This window comes from Phoenix dactylifera, chromosome 5, assembly GCF_051530095.1.
Source record: "Phoenix dactylifera cultivar Ajwa chromosome 5, Ajwa_hap1_PhDact_Kaust_v1.1, whole genome shotgun sequence".
Classification (NCBI taxonomy): Eukaryota; Viridiplantae; Streptophyta; class Magnoliopsida; order Arecales; family Arecaceae; genus Phoenix; species Phoenix dactylifera.
In genome coordinates this window covers 33828806-33850928 of record NC_143194.1, presented here as the reverse complement: position 1 = coordinate 33850928, position 22123 = coordinate 33828806, and the positions used below count along the sequence as shown (strand labels likewise).

The 22123-nt window shown below is 37.9% G+C and overlaps 1 protein-coding gene across 1 annotated transcript; it reads right to left on the bottom strand.

Annotated features, from left to right (window-relative positions):
* Nucleotides 1–1800: 1800 nt before the first annotated feature.
* Nucleotides 1801–20826, bottom strand: LOC103715965 (uncharacterized). The gene is made up of 13 exons (XM_039129184.2): nucleotides 20684–20826; nucleotides 17763–17862; nucleotides 14353–14480; nucleotides 14104–14254; nucleotides 13772–13881; nucleotides 11013–11096; nucleotides 10802–10850; nucleotides 10593–10684; nucleotides 6054–6195; nucleotides 5813–5892; nucleotides 4175–5685; nucleotides 2702–2833; nucleotides 1801–2611 (listed from the first exon to the last, which is right to left on the bottom strand). The coding sequence occupies exons 2-13, from the start codon at nucleotides 17853–17855 to the stop codon at nucleotides 2145–2147; spliced, it is 3039 nt and encodes a 1012-aa protein (XP_038985112.2). The 5' UTR covers nucleotides 17856–17862; nucleotides 20684–20826; the 3' UTR covers nucleotides 1801–2144.
* Nucleotides 20827–22123: the final 1297 nt, after the last annotated feature.

Below are 22123 nucleotides of genomic sequence, written 5' to 3'. Positions count from 1 at the left end.
GAAATATTTTGCAGGTAATATCCAAGTGGGGCATTGCAGAAGGGCATGATAATGACATCGGGACCGCTGACGTATCGAACGAAGGGGACGGACGGTGATGATGAGGGGCGGGGGAGGCCCTTTGACCGCGTCACCACGTGGGTTGGAGCGTACGTTTTGGATTATACGACCGGCGGCTATACAGGGGAGGCAGGCACGGGCCATCGAGAATCCAAGAGCCACCTCTGCGCTGAGTAAACAGAGGGGCCCGAGGGACGGTAGGTGGCCGCGCACACCGTGGCCGTCCGATCGAGGTCGGATGTGCCTCGATGCGAGGTGAAACAGCTGTCTCTGGTAGGCCAAGACGGGGAAAAAGAAGGGGCAAACATCAGGGGAAAAAACTGTTGCGCCCAAAACCGTAAAACACTTTACCCTTTTTTGAGGCCAGACGCCAGTAGGAGACCAGTAGACGGGTGATGTTGATGAATTAGTGAAGAGAAGAGGGCGCAGCTCAAGACGTTTCATGATAGGTGGGAAGGCATGAGAGGGTCCTACTCCATGGAGATATGAACCGGGCTCTTGGTATCCATATGCGGTGCCATAGATGCACGGGATCATGAGAATTGGACGGAGATGATGCTTTTAACGAGCTCTACGATAAAGGCCACCATAATATCTACCAAAAAGGAAAGAACGTCCGTCCGGAAGTGAAGGGAAAACAACGGCCAAGTAGGAGTAATAAGAAGGTCCATGGGGAAAACTATGGACGACGGCATAGGTCCATGCCGTGCCACCGCACCACCAGAAAACAGGTTAATTCAATCGAAGACCAAGTCTCCCACATTACCTTAAGAGAAATATAGGCATACCACCGTGATTGCAGCAGCGAGTCTGTAGTGGAAATCAACACCCGAGACCAACCTAACGCGAGCTCATCAGGCAAGCTGACCCTGCGTTCATCGAGGCACCACTCCCAGCTTGTCCAACGACAAACAGTCAGCTAAAAGAACGAAAACACGCAAGAATTTTCATGTACCGATCTACATAGAGATCATGGAGAAAAAAGAAAAACAACAAAAAGGTCTGAAAGCCATTTACACGGTTGAAATTAGAAATTGAGGGTTTTTCATTTGTCTATCTGCCTGGGTGTTACATGCCACGGTGTAAAAGATTGCTCAAGAATTCAACGAGCCTACATGCGTCAGCGTGCAAGAGACCAAAACAACCACCTCATTTTCCATCCATCCAGGCGGCTGGGTTGGGCATAACTGCGGAAAAAAGAAGTTTCATGTTAGACGCTGATAAAAATTTTCATGACCGACCAGCTATCAAATTGATCAAGACAGAATTGATATTAACTCGACTAAAAATGCATTATGACCCAGAAATATTGTTTATTATCATCGTTGATAGAATTACCTTTCTTACCTCTTTACTAGACCAACTTACAGAAGAAAGCACGCTTTTCTTTTGTTTTTGACGAAGCAAGCACCCTTTTTTATCAATTCAAATCCGTATGCTTATCTTCAATTCCTTGTATTAATCATTTAAAAGGAGCTCAAGGCTTAAAATTTTTTAACTACAATAGCCATAAGATCCTTTCCTTCGCTGCCTAATGGATTTGCAAATTCTCCTAAGGTCTTTGCAGACTAGGCCATCATTTTGGCTAACAATATTGGAGAATGATGAATACTGAGCCTTGGATACAAAACTTTTTAATCATGCATGTATCTAACAGCAATAAAATATTGTAAATCAGATGGGAGCTAATGGCATGTGGCAACCACACAAAAGGCATAAATCATCCAAAGAATTTTGCAATCCTATGATACTTGTCAGAGGCCAAGTTATTTAAGTTTCCATTCATGAGGCATCCACAAGAAACAATACCATGGCGAGTCATTAGCAATTACCTGCAAACATCTACAACCAAGCAACTCTGCAGATCACATCACCCTATTGGAATTTAACCAACTCCATGGATCCCATAGTTGCAAGTCTCAGAGGTTCAGAAAATTTTGGCACCAACTGATACAAGTTCATTTGAAGGCCCCAATACAATGAGCCATAGCATCACAGAGAGGAGCTTCAAACAACAAAAACTTTGCTCATATTGTACGTTAAACAGTAAACCAGAAGAATCAGGAACCTGAAAACAGGGTTTCTCATGTTCTTGACAGTCTCCAAGATCCTTGCTTTGAACCAGGAATTAAATGATGTATAATCTCATCCAGAGCAGATTGACCTCTGCCAGTAACCCCAGACTCCATTGCAGTTGGACTGCCAATATTACATGATCCCCATGTCCCGTCATAATTATTCACCATATCCTGTAAGGTCATGTTCCTATTTTGATTCATTAACGTCACCAGATTTTGAGTCAAATTTCTCATTCTTGCCTGAAACTGAAGCCTCTGATCAGCCTCGGCAAGACTAATCGAGTTAGAGCTCAGAGAAAACTGCCGTATCATTGACTGTGACAACTTTCCTTTACATAGTGATGCAGTTGCAGAACCATTAATCTGATTAATCTGATCAATCTGAGGACCATTAAAGCTGTTGGAACCGGGATTTTCTTGAGAGGAATTTATACAAGGTGAATTTCCAGAAATCTGGTATTCAGCAATAGAACCTGCATCGTGAGAACAAATAGTATAATTATTACCATCACGACAATAAGCTCTCACTGCCTCCCATATACCAGCTAAAGGTAAAAGCTAACCAGAATTTGTAAGCTTGCAAAAAGCTTGATCTGTGTCATCCACATGTCGAGGATAGAAGCAAGGAGAAATGGACCTAATCCCGGCAGGAAATCCAGAAGAAGGCAACACCTCAGACCTTGAAATAGGAGAAGCTGCCAGAGCCATAAATCACAATATATTAAAGACAATCAAGTCAGAAAAAGGAAAGCAGAAAATGGATATATAGTAATTCATTTAGGTAATAACATACCAAATACTAGAAATAAAATATCATATGGAACATTATGTTCTAATAAACATGACAGGTAACAAAAAGAGGGTTAGGGTACTGAAGAAAAGCTCAATCAACTAAATCATGACTAAACAACTAGCCTGTTGTAGAATGGCAAATTAGGACCCAGCAAGGAAAGTAACAACTAGCAGAATTTACTAACTTTGGAAAGACAAGTGCATATCCCAAGATACCTTTGGTACATAATAGTTCCATCAATCTTATGCAGTTTCAAGAGACAATGACTCAAAATAATTAAAAGGTATATTCAAGCTCTATGCTTACTGGACATAATGCCAAATCAGCAGTTCCTGTAGCTGTTACACAAAATTTTCCATCAAGCACCATCCAACAAAAGGTTCTTGTAGTTCGCAGAGAAATTTAATGTTTAGCAAAAAGACATTGGGATAAGGTTTAGAGAAATAATCTAGATCCCAGGAAAAAGAACTTGCGAGGATTGGAACTCAAACAGATTGTGTACTGCATGTGTTCATAAATATATTCAGTGTATGAAAACAACCACAAAATAAATTATACAATAGATATCTTTCCAAAAGAGTAGCAAAGAAAGAATCCATAAAAGGGGTAACAAAGAAGCCTCCACAAGTACTAATCAACACAATATGGAGAACTGCAATTAGGAACTCTATAACAATCACAGATATATAAAAGATTACCATGTCTCAGAACAAGGCTGCCTATAGATAGCTTGAATCAGTTAAACAATGTCAAGCCAGCACTAGCAAGTAACTGATCTTTGTAAATGAAATGTAACAGTATTATTGGTCAACATAGTTCGCATTATGGACAACTATATGTATCTCCAGCTCAAATGCAATCCATTTCATAATACAAAATTAATATGAAAGATGATTCAGACACATACGCACATGCTCGTGCACATGCACACACAAACTCTTTCACACACATACGCACATGCGCGCGCGCGCGCGCGCACACAGAGAGAGAGAGAGAGAGAGAGCAACCCAACCAAATGAATAACTAGAGAATATTTAATGAAACTAAAAGATAACTAAAAAAGGGGAAAAAAACAAAAGGAAACAAGACATGAAATTTGTTTCTTGATGACAAATTAAACTTTATATGTATAAAAAAATTCCAGCAACTATTAGTTTTTAGATGAAAAAGAAAATATGACTGTTACTAAATTTCAACATAATCAAGAAAAATAAAAGAAACCAAGCTAGGTTGGGCCAACCACCTGACTGACGCAAACTAGATGGATGTTTTGATTCATTGGCAACATCACATGCAGAAGATCTATGACGGCTGTTCAGAATCTCAGGATTGTCCATATCATAAGCAGATAACCCACTGAGAGAGGTGTTTGTATTGCCTACTTTCTTTTCCTCAATGTCTAGCTGGTCAGTTTTTATATCAAGAGCAAAAACATAGGAATCTAAAGGAAATGATTGCTCTTTTCCACAGTTGGAATCATCTAACCTTGCAAAAAAAAATTTGGATTCACTGCTATTGCATGGCATCCAAGAATTATAGGATTTTGAGTAGTCACTTTCATTAGTGCCACTCAGCAGTTCGCTGAGATTATAACGATCTATCAGATGATCAACCTGACCAAGAGCCAGAGACAAAATATCTGATATTATACCATCTTCTCCTGCATCATCATTGGCTTTATCTGGTAGACTATTATCTTCTCTTAAATATACATAGGAATTATGTAATGTCATACTGTCATCTCTCATATCTGTGTTAGCTTTGTTGGATACAGCAGAATCCAGGACTATATCCATCTCTGTTGAAATAGGTTTATCAGGCTGACATTCCAAGTGTTGAAGCTTAAAATTGTTTATACCACAAGAAGAGGATTCACTCTGTAACTTCCTTTGTTGACCTTTACAAGATAGTCCAATAATTATAGAACATGTTGAATGCTCACCAACTCTATGGTCCGTGATGGTAGTTCCATCAGGAACCAAAGGAGAGTAACCTTCAAAATTTCTGTTATCTAGAGGAAGACAAATATCTTTGCCTTCAAAGTTTGCAGATGATCTCATGCGTATCATATCTGAAAATCTGCTAGACCAATTAAAAGATAGAGGCAAACTTTGAGAAGATGAAGCTGTTCTGAATGCCGGATCTTGAATCGTAGCCTGAAAGTTTGATGCTGGAGTATCTCCTATGGAGGGGGCGACAAGATATCCCACCGGAGAAAAGACTCCTTCAGTGATGCCGTACAGACACCCGGAATCCCATTTGGTTCCATTAGTCACTGAACGGGGAATACAAGATGAAGCCTGACTAGTTTCCATCATTGTAAAACACTTGATATCATCTGAAAAAGAAGCATATGGTTGCTGACTAAATCCAACTGAATCAGAGGAGTGTGATGGTTGGGTGATTCTTGATTCCATGTCTTCTCTACATGTAACAAAAGATGATCCACTGACAGTATTATTTGTCATTATGTTAGTATAATTGCTTGACTTGAAATTTGGCATAACCGTATCTTCTCTAAAACCATTTTCAACATATGGTTCCGATGATGCAATATTTTTTAGGTGCCCGTTTGAAAGAGGCATTTGATTTCTTAACATGATCATTTGCCTTTGAGTTGGATAGGCATTCTGTGGCAATGCTTGTATGTCAACTCCAGCAAGAGAACTAGTGGGAACGATAGGATGATCAATTGTTCCTTGGGAAAAAGCAACACCAGCATATGGTGACCTACCAGAAGCAAGTCTTGAGCCCCTGCGCATCCCCACAACATCCCCACCCCCCCAACCCCCCAAAACCAAAAAAGGAGATATGAAAACTGGAGAACTCAAGGCAGTTTGATGGGAAAAGAAAGATAAAGAATAGCGTTTATTGTAAGCACCATGAAGCCGCTACTGGAAGGACATCAGATTTTCCACTATCACCATTTTGAAAATGTCTTTTGCCATTATCGGTAGGAGTCTAAATGACATGGCAGAAAGCGAAAAAGTTAGTATAAATAAAAAGTTTCATTTTTTACAGTATCAGAAAGATTTCAGAAATTTGCAAGCTTCATAGTTTAGGCAACCAGAAAGTACAAAACACACGTTTCGATCATGTATCATGCAAATAAAGTTTCTTACATAAACAACAGACCGGATGAGAAATTTGTCCCTAGCAACACTACTGTTGCTCCTGCAGAAGTGGTCCCTTGGAGGAGGTAATACACTTCCTGAACGTCGTTCAAAATTATGCAAAGCATTTCCAGAATTTTGTGGAAGTTTACTGGTTTTAGAACAGGAACAGCCACAAAGTTTCAGAGAACAATATTATCAACACAAGAAAATGATCTTTCATGCTAAGAACTTTACAAAAACAAACATTATTTGTTAAACTACAAATAGCATCTCTGCATAATAAAAAATTACCATTGTAACAGAGTCAAGTCTCATGAAAAAACTGTCACGAGAGTATCAAAAGAAATTTGGAGAACTGGATGTGCATAAAATGAAATTAGAATAATGTTGGTGAAGTTATAACTGATTTGACTTTAGTTCTCTCTAATTCCCAGAAAGGGTGAAGAAGTTCTGACTAAAGTTCATGAAAATCTGACGTCATTCCAGAAAGGAGATTCCAAACTATAGCATTTATATAAAGCCATCATTTCGGTGGTGTCGAACATCAATAAACCAGTTTCAAGTTTCCCTGAACAGTAGTGTTGGAGGGTTATCCTAATTCCAACCAAGTAATGGCACATGATGAGATGAAATAACCTTATGTAAATACCAATTAAATTGCCTTCTCAAAAAGAAAAAGGTTTAAATAAAAGTTAATCAGATTCAACCACATCATCTACCAAAAAAAGTAACGACTCTTACATATCCAAGAAATCATAATGAATCTCTTAGAGGCTATAAACAAGTCATTTTTGCCCAGAAGTTTAGTGTAAAACAATGATTTATATTTTATACAATTCTGCACTTGACTACTAGGCCCAGAAATGAGATCCAGGTTCAGGTCAAACAAACCAGAAGTGCAACAATGGCATGAACATGTTTAAATCTGTTCTAGGTTGAACTTTACGAGCTGACATTTATGGCCCAAGGCCAACTCCAACCCACTGAAGCCCTAACCATCTCACAAGGGGAGGGAGGGAAGGGAATAAGAGGAAAGAGATCAAGGACATGTCAAAGAAAGAAAGATGAGACTCAAAAAGCCAACCAAGGCCAGGGATCCAACCAACATGCAGGAGTTAGGGCCCCAATGGACATGAGGAGGTTATGGTCAAAGCCATGTGATGCAACGTTAGAAGCCAACAAAGAGGAAGATGCTAAGAGAGGAGAGGACAGGAGACAGATTGGGAGGAGGTGAGGCCTACTTAGGGTCAAGCACTAGTTAGCTAGTCTAAGTTTGTAAACTGGTCCTATCAGAAAATGAAAATTTCACCCCCATATATTGCACTAGCCAGGTCTAATGAGAGATCAAGGACATGTCAAAGAAAGAAAGATGAGACTCAACAAGCCAACCAAGGCCAGAGATGCAACCAGCATGCAGGAGTTAGGGCCCCAACGGACATGAGGAGGTTATGGTCAAAGCCATGTGATGCACCACTAGAAGCCAACAAAGAGAAGGATGCTAAGAGAGGAGTGGACAGGAGACAGATTGGGAGGAGAGGTGAGGCCTACTTAGGGTCAAGCACTAGTTAGCTAGTCTATGTTTGTAAACTGGTCCTATCAGAAAATGAAAATTTTACCCCCATATATTGCACTAGCCAGGTCTTCTAGCATGGGGTACTTTTGTCATTTAACAAATGCTATTAAAGCAATGAAATGTGAAGTAATCAATGCAAGACAAAAGGTGCACTGATGGTATTGATTAAATGATGTAACTATGCTCAAGCTTTCAAAGCTAACAAGTGCAGCACATGGGTTTTAAAATTGTCATTTTCCAGTAGGACCCACTTACAGACTTGTTCCCATAAGAACAATTTAACTTTACATACATACGCTGCTTGTCTAGGCACTTAGGCAAATCCTGCAGTGACTCGATGGTCCCTGGTGAGGCAGGCTTATTGAATTGATGTCTAAGCAAGTGCATGAACCAAAGAAAGAGGCATTTGGCAAGTTGCTCTCCAATTCCAGTACTATTCTTTATATTCCTTTTGTGCCTTTCTTTGGGAGATGTGCTGGCTTCAGTTACACAAGCATTTTGGTCTGGTGAACCCTATAGAAATGAAAGCTAGTGGAGGAGGCTAATTCAGGGGGGAGAGCAAGGTGAGGACAATGATGATTATAAATCTAATGGAGCTGGAATCATGGAAGTGTGAGAGTTCTAGTGATGATTATTATGATAATGCCTGAAGCTTGAAGCTGCTCTAGGATGTCTAGCGATTTATTTTTGCCCTTATGTTTAATTTAGATATATGTTTCAAAAGTGGTTGTTGCTACATTTGAACTTTGAAGCTACTTTAGGATATAAGGTGTTTTGCTGCCTTCTGTTTAAAAACATGTTACAAAAATGGTATTCTGATATGATGTTTTCATAGATGTAGAACATGATAAAATGTTTTAAATTATTATAATTGAGGATGTTGCAACTAAAATGTTTAACCATATGGTGGTTGTGTTGTTTTTAAATACAAACAGTATTTATTTATTCATAATGCATTTATTAAATTTTTCATAAATTAGCACCTTGCTTTCTTCAAGCTAGTGCCTTTGTGGCCTAGCACCAACAAAGAGGAAGATAGAAAAGCTAGAATGTTTTTGAAAAAAAAATCAAGGATGCAAACTTGGATCAAAGGATTAAATCAAGGCAAGGAAGACTCAATCAACATTCAACAAAAATAAAAGTTTGACAAGATCAAGTAAATTGGTTTGGGTTTGGTCAACATTTTAACTGTGTGGACTGTGGATTGAATATGAGTTACAAAATTTGGTGAAACATGAGGCTTTGAATGGCTTAAAATAGTGCGGACGAAATTTAGGGCAAAAAATTAGCTTACTAAATTAGCAAACTAATAAATCAATATATACAGAAGTTAGATTGCTACAGCTTAGGGACAAATATAATTGAACAAATCTTACTCAACGTATGCCAATGTGTAAGATGAGACAACTTAGGGTGGCTAGGTTACAGGTGCATGGCGAAAGTTTGCACATATACTATGGTGGTCTTCATCCACAATTGAAAAAAAAACATCAATTTAACTCGGCCGTCAGAACTGGTAGGGACCTATTGCCCATATATATAAGAAAAAAGAAAATGCTATTTCAGAATGAATAAGGGTGTTTTGAGTGATCATATATCGTGACCCCTTTCAGGCTCAGCATGTTAAAAACAGGAGATAAAGATGAAATTTGGTTCATAAATTATAAAATTTCCAGGAGGCTAAGGTCAAATTAAAGTCATATACTGGGGCATGGCTGACGGTGAGAAAATTATAGATCACATAATTTGACTTTTATGATTCAAACTTGTCAGGTCTAGGGTTAATGCAAGAAAGCAATGGCATCCAGTCATGGTTCAGCATGTTTGACCTGAAAAACATAGTTGCATTGTTTTAATTGAAGAGTGTTTGCAGGTTCATTGGACCTATAATCAAGGGTGACATGCCCCTAGAGCCTGTTTTCCTTTGTTCAAAGGTAATTGAGTAGTGACAAAGATAGGAGTACCACCCGTATCAGGCCTGTACCAAGCCAGGAACCAGCATAGGGTAAACACCCCCAGATTGCATAACTGCCCCATCCTAAATTGTATAGCTCCAAACCACCCTTACAGCTTAATGAACCTTTTTTGCTCACTTGAACCAGCCCCAAACCGGCTTGTTCCAACAGTGTACCACGGTACCTACTACCAGCCAGTGACCAAAAAAGATCCATATCTTGAATTTTAAATCCTGGAGCAGTAGTTTGTTTTAGAAGTTTCTTAATGTGAAAGTGCATTAACTGGGTGCTAGGCTGATACAGTTTCCTTATGAGTGCAAAGGCCTATTAATAATCTTATGAGGTTTACGTGGGATCTACTAATAATTGGACTAATTTAAGAAAATAAAAATATGGGTTCCAACTGGTGTCACTAATAAAAAATATATGGCATCATTATGAGCCTATTTAAAGCTACTCGAGTCCTAAACAAGATCAAAATCTGGGGGTTGACAGATACATGAAAGAACAGAGATACATGCATAGACAGATGAGTGGAGGAGGCAGAGAGAGAGAAGTTGGTGGGGGGGGGGGGGGAGATAACCGGTTATGCGCTAACTAGATAATATAAAAGTAAACTTAACACCTGGTCATTTGATTGCCATCTTAAGTTTAGTCCCAACTTGGCCTGCTTTTGTCACACAGTTGGGCATGTTTCTGTAAACAGTTATCCCTCTTTTGCACACACCTATGCACAGACCAGGGGTTAAACATAAAATGGCCATCAAAATAAAGATCTGGCCATAAATTTTCAAGGGACTAAACCTAAAATGGCAGTCAATCTACCTAAAGGACAAACCTCAAATTTTCCTACTACAAATTATAGTCAATCCCACAAACATATGCGAGTCAACAATATTACTCATTTAGCAGGATATCAGACAACTTAAGTATGAATTCTAAAGCTTCGGATGAAAGTTGAAGCATGTGATATGATCATGTAATAAAAACAAAGGTAACATGGAAAGGTCATTATACCTTAGACATGCTGAAGCAACTTCATCTTTGTTGCAGATATCTTCTTGGGGACCAGCATCATGCAAAAAAAAACAGTGTGGGTTGCGACAAGGCTGGACCAGTAATTACCCAGTCACTTGTCAAAAACTTATATTGTTTGTCTACGTTTACAACCCTAGAAAATGAAACAGAAAGCAATGCAGATAGGTCCTATTAAGAGCAGTACCCACCATATTCTTTAACCACGCATGGCAGTATCTTGTGGTACCAAAGCATGCTCTACACGAGAAAACCCCAAAGGAAGTTGAGGAAATGACATTCCAAAGCAAGTCAAAATAAAATAGAAGAGGAAATGAAATTCCAAAGTAAGCCAAGATAAAATAGGAGAATGAGGAAGAAACTTAAGCCAAGATAATATGGAAAGATTAGATAGAGACTTACTTTAAAGGTCTACCATCTAAAATGAAACCATTTACAACCTCAATGCAACGAAGAGCCTCCTGCTCCTTAGAAAACGTAACATATCTGAACAGTTATACAAAAGCATTTGTTTTATAAAAGACCAAATCAGGTGCAAAAACAGCTTGCTTGTGGCAGTATTTTATAGAATCATAACTTGTATGCAAAGTCAGCAATTGTTCATCTGCCATTAACTTCAGTCAAAGTATATAATGGGGAGGTTTTTATATAAATATAAATACTTATATAGATATATACAAATATAGATATAGATATAGATAAGAGGTCTTCAACTCTCTTAATGCAAATGTTTGTACATTTTTTTCAGAAAACATGTGTTGTTATTGATCAGCTTCACCTGGACATATTTAAACAGTTGAACATCAAATGATGCAGATAAAGGGAAAGGCCAAAAGACAAACAAACATTAAGTAAACTATACATCACATAGATATGTACTTCTTCTGTCATGTGAGTCTGACTTCATTAAGTTTCTATATGTTCCCAGTGAGTGCACTACTTCTTGACCACACGCTAACCTCATTATGATCTATAGACAATTTTAAAAAATGAATTAATTGAAACAATTTCATGAAAAAAAATCAATCCCACAGAATAATAGTCTAGGTCCACGTAATGCACCAGGCTAGTAACCAAATGCTGCATCTGATCAACTGATGAAAGTATATGGTAAATAAACTGAAAGATCTGAATTGCTCAAGTGAAGCATATAGCAAAAGATGAAAACATCAAGCATCCTGTCTCACATGTTGACTAGCACAACAATTTTTATGTCCCTGAAATACAATAATTGTAGAGATATGGAATGTACAAAGTTAAAGAATGCACATCAAGATAATTTATCACACTCCCCATAAAAAGATAATATGTGGTACATAAGTCAATATAACATAAATATGTGTCTTTTCCATAAAATTCTGATTTCTACAAGGAAATCGAATTATATAGTTGAAAAGAAGCATTTACAATGAAGATTTTAAACAACATGTTATACCATTACAATGAAGCCCCACTGAAAACATTTCTAACCCTTATGATAATTATAATGACAGTTATTTGCCTCAAAAAGAAGCTTTTCAAACTTATTTGTTTATTTGTATGCATGTATGCATGCACGCACGCATACATACATGCATGTATGTACAATTTGTGGCTGAAACTGTTATAATGGCTTATAATGGTCATAACACCTGTAACAATCCAGGACCTCACCCAAAATAGCCAAACCGACCTAGTTTCCCACTGGGTCGGCTCGGTACGGGCCGAACCGGACGGTTCAGTCCAGTTTGGAACCTTGGTTATAATTTTGAACTACACCAAGACAGCAATTTTATTGTCCAATACATAACATTAATATATACAAAAGAAGATAAGGCATGCAACACATCTATGCTTAAACTGAATATTCAATGTCAATATAACTGAGACGTTGTTTTGCGCTCTTTCGTTCCCAGAAAAAAAAAATCATACGGGTCACTTCACTCAACACATATCAATCATATGGATTCCATACCCCCCCCTTGTGCAAGCATTATTTAACAACAATGGCAATTCTGTTCCAATTGGGCTCTTTGGTTTGTCAAGTAAGCCTTAAGACTTAAAACTGGTTCCATGGTACCAAATATTGCTGTCTTGCCTCCTTGCTTACTTTTCCAAGTCCAGGGAAACCTAGGATGGTTACTTCATATTCATCCATATCACAGAAATGTCCTAATTTTGAATCTCCCATAAAAAATATGTTGCAGCTTCATTAGCCAACAAAAGAAAATTACTTTTGTGTCCACACAGAGATTAAAAAATTACATCTTCTTATACTAATGGTTCTCCAGGGCTAGTTAATTGCAAAAAAATTTCCAGCAGAAGGGACTGGCATATCAGTATAGTAACTGGGGCATGATAGTTACTAAAACAGAGTTGAGCAAGCATGCCTGTGACATGGCAACACAATCATAAAGCAAATATGCTGGGACATATGCTTTGAAAAAGGCAGAATAACTAGCATGCACTGAAAAGATCCATATAGTTTTGTGCTTATTAAATGGAGCTGAAAAGGAATTAGAGACACATTACGGGTGTAACAAATTTGTCGAATTAAACGGATCTGAAAAGGAATTAGAGACAGATAATGGGTGTAACAAATTTGTCTTTAAGAAACCTTTCTCGCAAAATCTGAGGTTTAGAATCTGGGTAAGAAGGAATAAGTGAAAGCTAGTAAATCCACCGATTACATGGACTCGGATGCTACTATTGAATATTAGTGCAGATCTAAGCATTATATACTTCAAATCAAGGATATGTACCAGTGTATAATGGTCTGTACTGGCCATACTAGTTAGTACCAGTAAGGTACCAGTACTGGTATGCATTCCATATCAGTACCATACTGATACACAGTTTTCACCTATTTTTTTGTTGTCCCAACACCAAGAGATGTACCATGTGTTGGTACAGAACCCTACTGTAGCAGCCAGTAGCAATACCTTAAACTTACAGTTTTCACGTCAACAGCATACTCATAGTGTCCTGTGCTGGACAACTTATCGTGCTTAATAAATGCTGTAATGTGTGTGCACTTCAAAGTCCATTTAAATATTTCCCAGATGTAAAAGTGATGTATTTGCAACCAACAGGTATAATAACAAGTACCAAAGAGCTAGTCCAAGGAAAAGCTTTAAATTCATTAACTTGAAGAAATTGTTATATGAGGTAGTCGGTCTTACACAACAGAAGTGCAGAATGATGGAAAAAGCCGGTTGGTTCCAACATCCCGGGCTATAACAATCTTTGTAATTTTCCCATACTGTCCCAAAAATTCCTTCTTCCTAAGGGTCTGCATAAAGAACGATACACGTATAACTTCCAAATACATTCAAATCAGTTATGCAGGAAAAACTCCCAGCTGCATCCAACAAATTACTTGCTCCAAACAGGCAAACTTAGATGGCTAGCATAAATATCTTGAATTTACTAGCATAAATACCTTAAAGTTGAAAACCAAAGACAGAATAAATGAACAACAGAATTGAGTCACAATTTGGTAGCATGTGCTTACCTCTTCATCAGCTATTTTAGCAGGTAGACCAGCAACATAAACAAGATTCCGCTTAATGACACGGACAGTAGTGAGATCACTTCGCACTTCTGATGTTTTTAATTTAGCCTTTTGTAATTTCTGCTTCTTCTCAGAATTTAGTTCTGCAAGCCTATTTCATGAATGAAAAGATGGTGACTATAAATAGATATCTGATAAGATATAAAGAAGAAAAAATAAAGGAACACAGAGCATTTAAACTTAACATGCCTCTCACTGCTGATTTTCCTCCCAAGTATCCTCTCCTTATCATATGGACTACGGCATGCAGGACACCGTCCTTCAGTATCATCCTTCTCGGCCATTTCTATTATATGATGCCAACACCAGATGCACATCTACCAAATAATATACATGCCACATGTTTTAAACAAGCATAAATAGCAGGACTTTCAAACTAATCAAACATGACTCCCTGCAAGCAAAATATTCCTAATGAAAAATGTCGAATGCTCTTCTTCATACGTCATATTGGGGAAAAGGGGGAAAACAAAACAAGAGGGACCCAACCAAATTGCAAGCGAGCAAAACAAGTAAATATGCAAAAATGGCAAAGCACATAAACATGAAACTCTAAGGCATACAAACACAACATCTGCAAAGGAACCTAATTATAGGTCTGTATATGGCAGGAATAAATGTTGATCTCATGCTCAAAATAATCCCCAAAGATCTCAAGGTGGCAAGGCGGAAATTTAGGTCTAAGCCTCTGAAGACTCCCTCTCTAGTTAAAAGCTTTATAATTTGGTGTCCCTTAAGTATTTTCCATTGTTCTCTAGCAAAGGTTTCTGACTAGTTATGGGTGACAAACTGTTAAGAGTAAGAACCCTATGGCTGTTTGGCCCTCATAAGATTTCCATTAAAATATTGGTTAGTTAAAGAACTATAAACCACTTGCTTCAAGACGTTTTTAAGGACTATACTAATAATGTTGTTCAGCACTACTGTGGAAACCATAATCATGATTCATAACAAATAATTTAAATAAAGGAGCCCTAATCATTACCATTTTATGAAGAGCTCCAAGATCATCTGGATGTTAACCTTAATAATGACAACTTTCATAAGTTGAGAGAAGCCATTAGACTAAAATCATTTAGACTATCCATCTTGCCCTTGTCACATAAGGAATGAAAAACGTAATGCACTTATCAACTGTAGGTAAATTATTCTACAAAGAATAGACAATCAAGTTCATCAATTTGTATCGACCCTAAGCTAAGGCCACCAAGAGTCAAGTTCGTACGCATACTGTTTTTAAAGTTTTAACCAAGTATTAGGTTTCCCACAAATTGTTTTAACAATGTAGTAGGTTATCACTAAACTATCATATAGACAAAATTAAACGATCAAACCTAAGGCAAAGTGTTTTCTCAAAAGTTTCTTGTAAAAATCTATTAGGCTAGAATTAGCAAAAGAAAATACTAATGTATTAGTTTCTTAATTATTTTTTAGGACTCTAATATTCTTTCCTGTAAAATCAATATATCATTCATATAGACCCAAATGAATCCTATAAATTACCCAAACAGATGCTAACACAGCTCCAACACCAGCATCTTCTTTGCAAAGAAATTTCAAAGTAGTTCATGCAACAATCTATATCTTGAGGCATATGAATATCCTGTTTAGTTTTCTTTGTTAACATAGGGATTGAAAGAAAAATAATAAAAACGCTCCTAGTAAGTCATTGGTCGCTATATAAAATTAGAGAATTGAATATGGGCCGCAAAAAATGACCTCAAGACATTTGAATTAAAAAAAATCACAAAGCAAGTTCAATGACCTTTTAAAAACAACCAGCAATCAAAACTAATTTATTGTACAGTAAATCTAGTCTTCACAAGTTCCCAACAGAAAAATCAAATTCCGAAGTTCAGCATTCCATGTGACAAACATGTCAAAATGTTTCAGGATCTTTGGCGAGTACGCATCTGGTAGCTTCTTGTCTTCTGGATGGTAAGGTCCTCATGAGCAGCAAGTATCTTAGACTCATGAAAAAGCCATCAGGATAAGTAACATGAGAAGCAGAATGTCAACGCTCCAAAATCTTAACCCCTTCCTAAATGTTACAGGCAGCAAAAGCAAATTTCTTAGGGCCTCATTCCCCAAGAGAATAAGAGAAGGATGAACAAGATATCCTAGCCTAACTCATTTGGAGACTTGGGCATAAAACTTTCAAGCTTCAAGTACATTGCCAGACAAACTAGGCAGGCCATCTTATTTTAGCCACCTTAAAATTACCAACTAAGACTTCTTTTCCTTTATTTTTGTTGTAGAAGCACTGCTCCTTTAGGGGAAAACTTTTTTGCAGGAACCAATGCCTCATGTCTGTATACGACCAATCACCTCTACTGAAGACAAACTTGAGTTTTTTTGCCCATACATAGGTATTGTCTCTGGCTTCCATGGTGCAATTTTATGTATAAGGAAGCAACTCCTTCCAACTCTAGGTGCGCTGATGCAATGCCCATGTACTTTCGTAATGCAATTACATAATGCCAAATTTACCAAAAATTCTGCCCAAAGATTTAAATTTCCTTAAACTTCGTATATGAACCATGAATACCAGCAAACCACAATTTTAACCCCCCTGTAATCTTAAGGGCCAAAAATTTAGAAGATAATTTCTCATTCCTTTCCTGTATCATCAGCTATATACATTAGAATATTCTAGGTCAGAAAGAGCCCATGAGCAAATGATAAACAAAAGCATAGATAATCAGTTGAAGTAATTGTGCTTTAAATTTAGAAAGGAAGGAGAAAGAAAACACTACACTAGATTTTCCTAATAAATCCATCAACAAATAAAGAACAAGATAGCAATTTGATGTGAATACTTTGACTAACCTGATCACAAGTAAGTATCACATTCAGTTTGAACAGTACAGGCAGAAAACAAAAGACCACAATAACTCCTGGACGCAAGCAGCCACAGTGTGGATCACAGGGCATTTTTCATCTTAAGGATTCAAACAGGGATATGAACTAATTGCAAAGTTGGGTACACAAAGCCTACTCCAAATAGAAAGGGTAGGTGATCACTTTGTTAGAATGAATTGTCAGTCAATCCATCATGAATATAAGTATGTCTTCTCAAGCTCAAAAAATGAGATTCATTCTTCAAGTTGAGAGTTTGCATTTGCCAGGGTCAACACAAGCACCAACATGAATTTAGAGATGAGAAGGTGATAAAAACACATTATGAAAGAAATCAAAAGAATATGTTGACTAGATTAAACTGCAGATTGATGTCAAAAACTGAAGGCCCAAACCTCATATCCACATTTACAAGGCATTTTTCATCTTAAGGATTCAAACAGGGATATGAACTAATTGCAAAGTTGGGTACACAAAGCCTACTCCAAATAGAAAGGGTAGGTGATCACTTTGTTAGAATGAATTGTCAGTCAATCCATCATGAATATAAGTATGTCTTCTCAAGCTCAAAAAATGAGATTCATTCTTCAAGTTAAGAGTTTGCATTTGCCAGGGTCAACACAAAGCACCAACATGAATTTAGAGATGAGAAGGTGATAAAAACACATTATGAAAGAAATCAAAAGAATATGTTGACTAGATTAAACTGCAGATTGATGTCAAAAACTGAAGGCTCAAACCTCATATCCGCATTTACAAGGCTTCAAAAGTTGATCTGTCAGATCCATCTCCTCCATGCACAGTGGACAGTGTATTTCCCCTTGGTTGCTCATGTTGTTTCTAATTAATATTCGCACAAAAAAAAATGAACTAAGAGATCTGTCATGGCTCAAACTAAGAAAGTAAGAGAAGTTAACCAAATAAAAACACTCTTTAACATACCACATATATGCACCGAGCGGCTCATGTAATTAGGTGACATGAATTATCTGAGTGCAGGAATAAGACATTTAAAGAAAATATGGCATAGTAATGTGGCATTTATACATAATAAGATTGAATGATATGTCTTCAATATTTAAGATTATAATTCAAATTGGCTCTTTGCCTTAACCCCTGGCAATGCAATATGGTTCCTACAACAAACCTTGCCTACTTCCCGCTTTGTTTTGACTTCTTACATATCTAGGTAAACCTTCGAGGAGTGCTTCCGTGTCACGTGAGTTCAAAATGTTGCATACAACATTAAAGTAACTTTCCCGTGCAACATATGCCCTTCTGCATTTCATGTCAAGTCCCTCTTGCCCAGAATTGCCTTGGCCAAAAGTTTAGAACCAATTCAGCAGAAAGACATTGGGTGGAGGATGGAAGATAAAATCTTCTGAACTTTAAATCATGCCTTTATTTATAAGTTTATCTCATGTAGATGGTATAAGGACTAGTAATCAAGGTCAGAATTAAGGTTATCTATCATCAGTGCAAAGAAAACAAAAAACATAAAAGGGACCATATATGTACTGAATGGGTAACAACATTCTCACAGGCAAATGAACAATAATGATCTTTTATATCTCTAGAACAAAAAAAAGGATTCTAGGAGCCACCATTTAGCGATTAAGAGAAACCAATGGTAACTCTAGCCTGTCCTACAGGACCCCAAAAATCATGAAACCCAATTACCACTACTATACCATCCCCTTGAGCCTTTCTTTCTCCCAAAGCCAGGTTCTCATTGGGACTATGCAACCAACAATTTGGATAAAACATAAGCTAAGGGTGGACTAAGAGAAGATTGGCCACTGCCCATGCTTGTGCTGAATAGCCAAAATGCACATTTGAGTTTTAGTTGCACAGGAATATAATAAGGTGATTTTTGATCATTTTGCTGTTATCAATGAACCTTTCCAAGTTCCAGCGCATCATTATCATATTAGAACCCTACCTCTGTGTGTGTGTGGAGACTGAGAGCCATGTGTTAAGCATATCTGTTCCCATAGAGGAAGTTTCGGTCTCATAATACCCAAACCATAACAATCAACCAGCAAACCAAATTCAGGTTTGTCCCTTATTAACCAATGACTTCAATTAAAAACCATGTTTGGTGTCATTGCAAATTTGGAATTGCTTCTTACAGTTTTCTGGCGTGTTGTCTTAGCTCTTCCCTCTACTTTCCTACCCAATCCAACCTCCTTGTTTTCTAGCACATGCCCTACCATCTAAATATTTTTATTGCACTGTTTAACACAACTGGAGCACCTTTCCTAATGTACTGATACCTCGCTTTATCTTTCCTATTTTCATCACAAGTCCATAGCATTCTCATGCATGTTAATGTTCATCTCGTGTGTGTTTGGACCCTCTTATTCTCAACCTTTCTCATGCATAATGAATTAGAAGCTGAATTTCATATTTATAATGTTTTCTCCAAAGTCATGAAAGTATTTATTGCTTATAAACAACCTCAAACATATCTCCACTTTATCCACCTGAATGTAATTCTATTATCATGTCTTCGTCATTATCCTCATCTTCAGAAATACAAATATAAAGTAACAATGGCGAGCACATTGTATTTTCTTTATCTTGTGCACCATTTTTGACTAGGACCTCACTCTCATTTTTTTCCCTCCAAACAACATTAATTTTATTATTCTTCAAATTTTCAGACCATCATCCTCCAAATTTTCGATGTAGTTCCAGTCAGTTTAGCAAACAGTCCCGTCCTCTCGCATCTATTAACATTATATCACACACACAAACAACATATGGCGTGACACCTCATTCTAAATATCAAGAAAAAGTTCATCTAAAGGACATATAATCAAAAATGGTACTAGGCCAATGCCAATCCTTGGTTGAGTCCCGCCACCTACTTCTAACACTTGCCACTCCATCATACATGGCCAAACATAACCTGTAAGTGCACCTTTCTTTAATACCCACCAAACTACCACTAACGATAACACACCGTATGCCTTCTCCAAATCATGATCATGTTTCAAGTCTTGGGTAGCATTCAAAATTGTTCCATACGGGAAACATGCAACCTGACCATCAAAAACAACCTCCTGTCTAAAATACCCCTGATGAACAAAACCTTCTCTCTTTTTTTCCTTCAATGGAAGTCAATAAGAATGTTTTCCTGTGTCGTTTAAATCTCAACCACAGTGGTTCCAAACTCCTAACTCCAAGTTGCAAGTCATCTTTCACCAGCCAACTACCTGAGAAATAAAAAAAAAAAAAAAAAAAATTCTTGTATCCTACCCTGCGTCATGATCTTGGCTTCTTTACTTAGTCCGGACCGCTCTATCATCTCGTCACAAAGAGTACAAACGTATTCCTCTCGATCCTAAGCACTAACCACAAACGCTTCCACTCTTAGCCGCTACAAGGCTCAGCAAACCCTAAAACCCCTCCTCCGCAACGACCACTAATCCAGTTCTCCTCAAGAAAATCTCCACAAAGAGAAAAAAAAAAAACAAGAAACACCAAAAAAATCAAGACCCAATCTATGAAAAAATTATCACAAACCATCTCATTCTCATCAACCGAAAAAAAAATAGAAAATGCAGCGAGAAAACCCTCAAAGTGAACGCCAGAACTCGAGAAAGGATCCGAAAAACAGATGAAATAGTCGACAACGAGTATTTCTTGAACTCACATTTCGAAAATCAAGAACACGATCCGACGGAAATCGAGAACCCCGAGCCCCGAGGAGAGAAAGCCAGGAGGGAGAAGAGGAAAGGTGGGGAGGGGGGGAAGGTTCTTGAGGCGGTGGTACGGGGAAATCGAATTTGCGTGGCGAGGCCCCTAAATATAAAACGAGACTACTAATGATATCGCTTCGGCTACTCCGGGGAGAGGGGAGCGTTGGGGTTGTCCAAAAAGCGCTGCCCTTTTAGGAAAAGGCGTTTCTTTCTTTTCTTTTTGTTTTGTTTTGACGCTCCCGTCCGACACCTCCTTCTATTTATAGTAACCCCCACCCTTTTCGCGTTGGCTTCCGTACGTTACCGGCTCCATTGATTAAAGTGAAGTGCCGCTAGATGACAGGGTGGCAATATGGGAAACGATTTATTGGGCTGGTTGGCTTAAATAATAGCTGGGAAACTCGGCGTACGGGAAACGGAATGGGAATCGATTTACATTGACACGTTAAAAGTAATGGATGGCAGGGATTCCTTTTGTCCGGTGGAAATGCGTACGGGCCCGGGATCATGAGAATAAGCTTGGTCAAAAGCATCCGAACAGTATTTTTTTTCTTTTAATTTATGGTCCATGGAAGCTCATTGGCCTGCCCTAGATAAACAAGCGTGATCAACTCTGCCGTCCCTTTAATATTTTATATATCATTGGCATTGCCTTCCGAGCTTTTCTTTTCTTCCACAGATTGTCAATTGGAAATCAGTTTTATGCATAAATAATATGATTAAAGATGTTTAAAGTTTTCATACCACAACTTCTCATGATCAAATATACATAATTTTATGATATGCAAGGCGAGTACTATAGGCCAGTTCGGTCATCTTAAAGGGCAACTTAGCCATGGTGATCACTTGGATTCAGAAAGATCCGAGAGATGCAAGCTCGGACCATCCTTTGCTCTGAGATATCTGGACGATGACGAAAAATGGTGGAGCCTTTCAGATCAAGCATGTATTTAGAGAGGCCAATGAAGTTGCCGACTGGGTGGCTGCTTATGTAGCTAACTATTTAGGGAGTACTCTATATATGGTCAGAAGAGGGGAAGTTGCCTTAGGCACTTCGTGAGCTTATATTTTCTAATTTTATTGGATACGTTCGTACACGCATTGTATGATTAACCCGTTAAAACAATATATATATATATATACACACACACACAATTTTATCCTCATGTTTCGAACATATATGATGCTTAAATTTCTGCATTTCTATCTTGCTCATTCAAGATTATACAACATGACAGTATGTATAAATAATAGATTTGCATGTGATGTTAATCAACTTGCATATGATTAAAATGCTAAGTAAACAACTACATGACACCTGATGGGCTGAGTGGTATTCGAAAGGATATCTGCCAAATCAGGCCGAGGGATTGCTGGAAGTGTAGATCAGGAAT

What these genes read in the sequence shown, in the direction of transcription:
- LOC103715965 (XM_039129184.2), bottom strand. Translation starts at nt 17,855, where the DNA reads ATGAGCAACCAAGGGGAAATACACTGTCCACTGTGCATGGAGGAGATG. An exon ending in CTTGTAAATGCGGATATGAG is followed by an intron (nt 14,481 to 17,762) that starts GTTTGAGCCTTC and finishes ATTATTTGGTAG; the next exon opens with ATGTGCATCTGGTGTTGGCA. An exon ending in CTAAAATAGCTGATGAAGAG is followed by an intron (nt 13,882 to 14,103) that starts GTAAGCACATGC and finishes TTCTTTATGCAG; the next exon opens with ACCCTTAGGAAGAAGGAATT.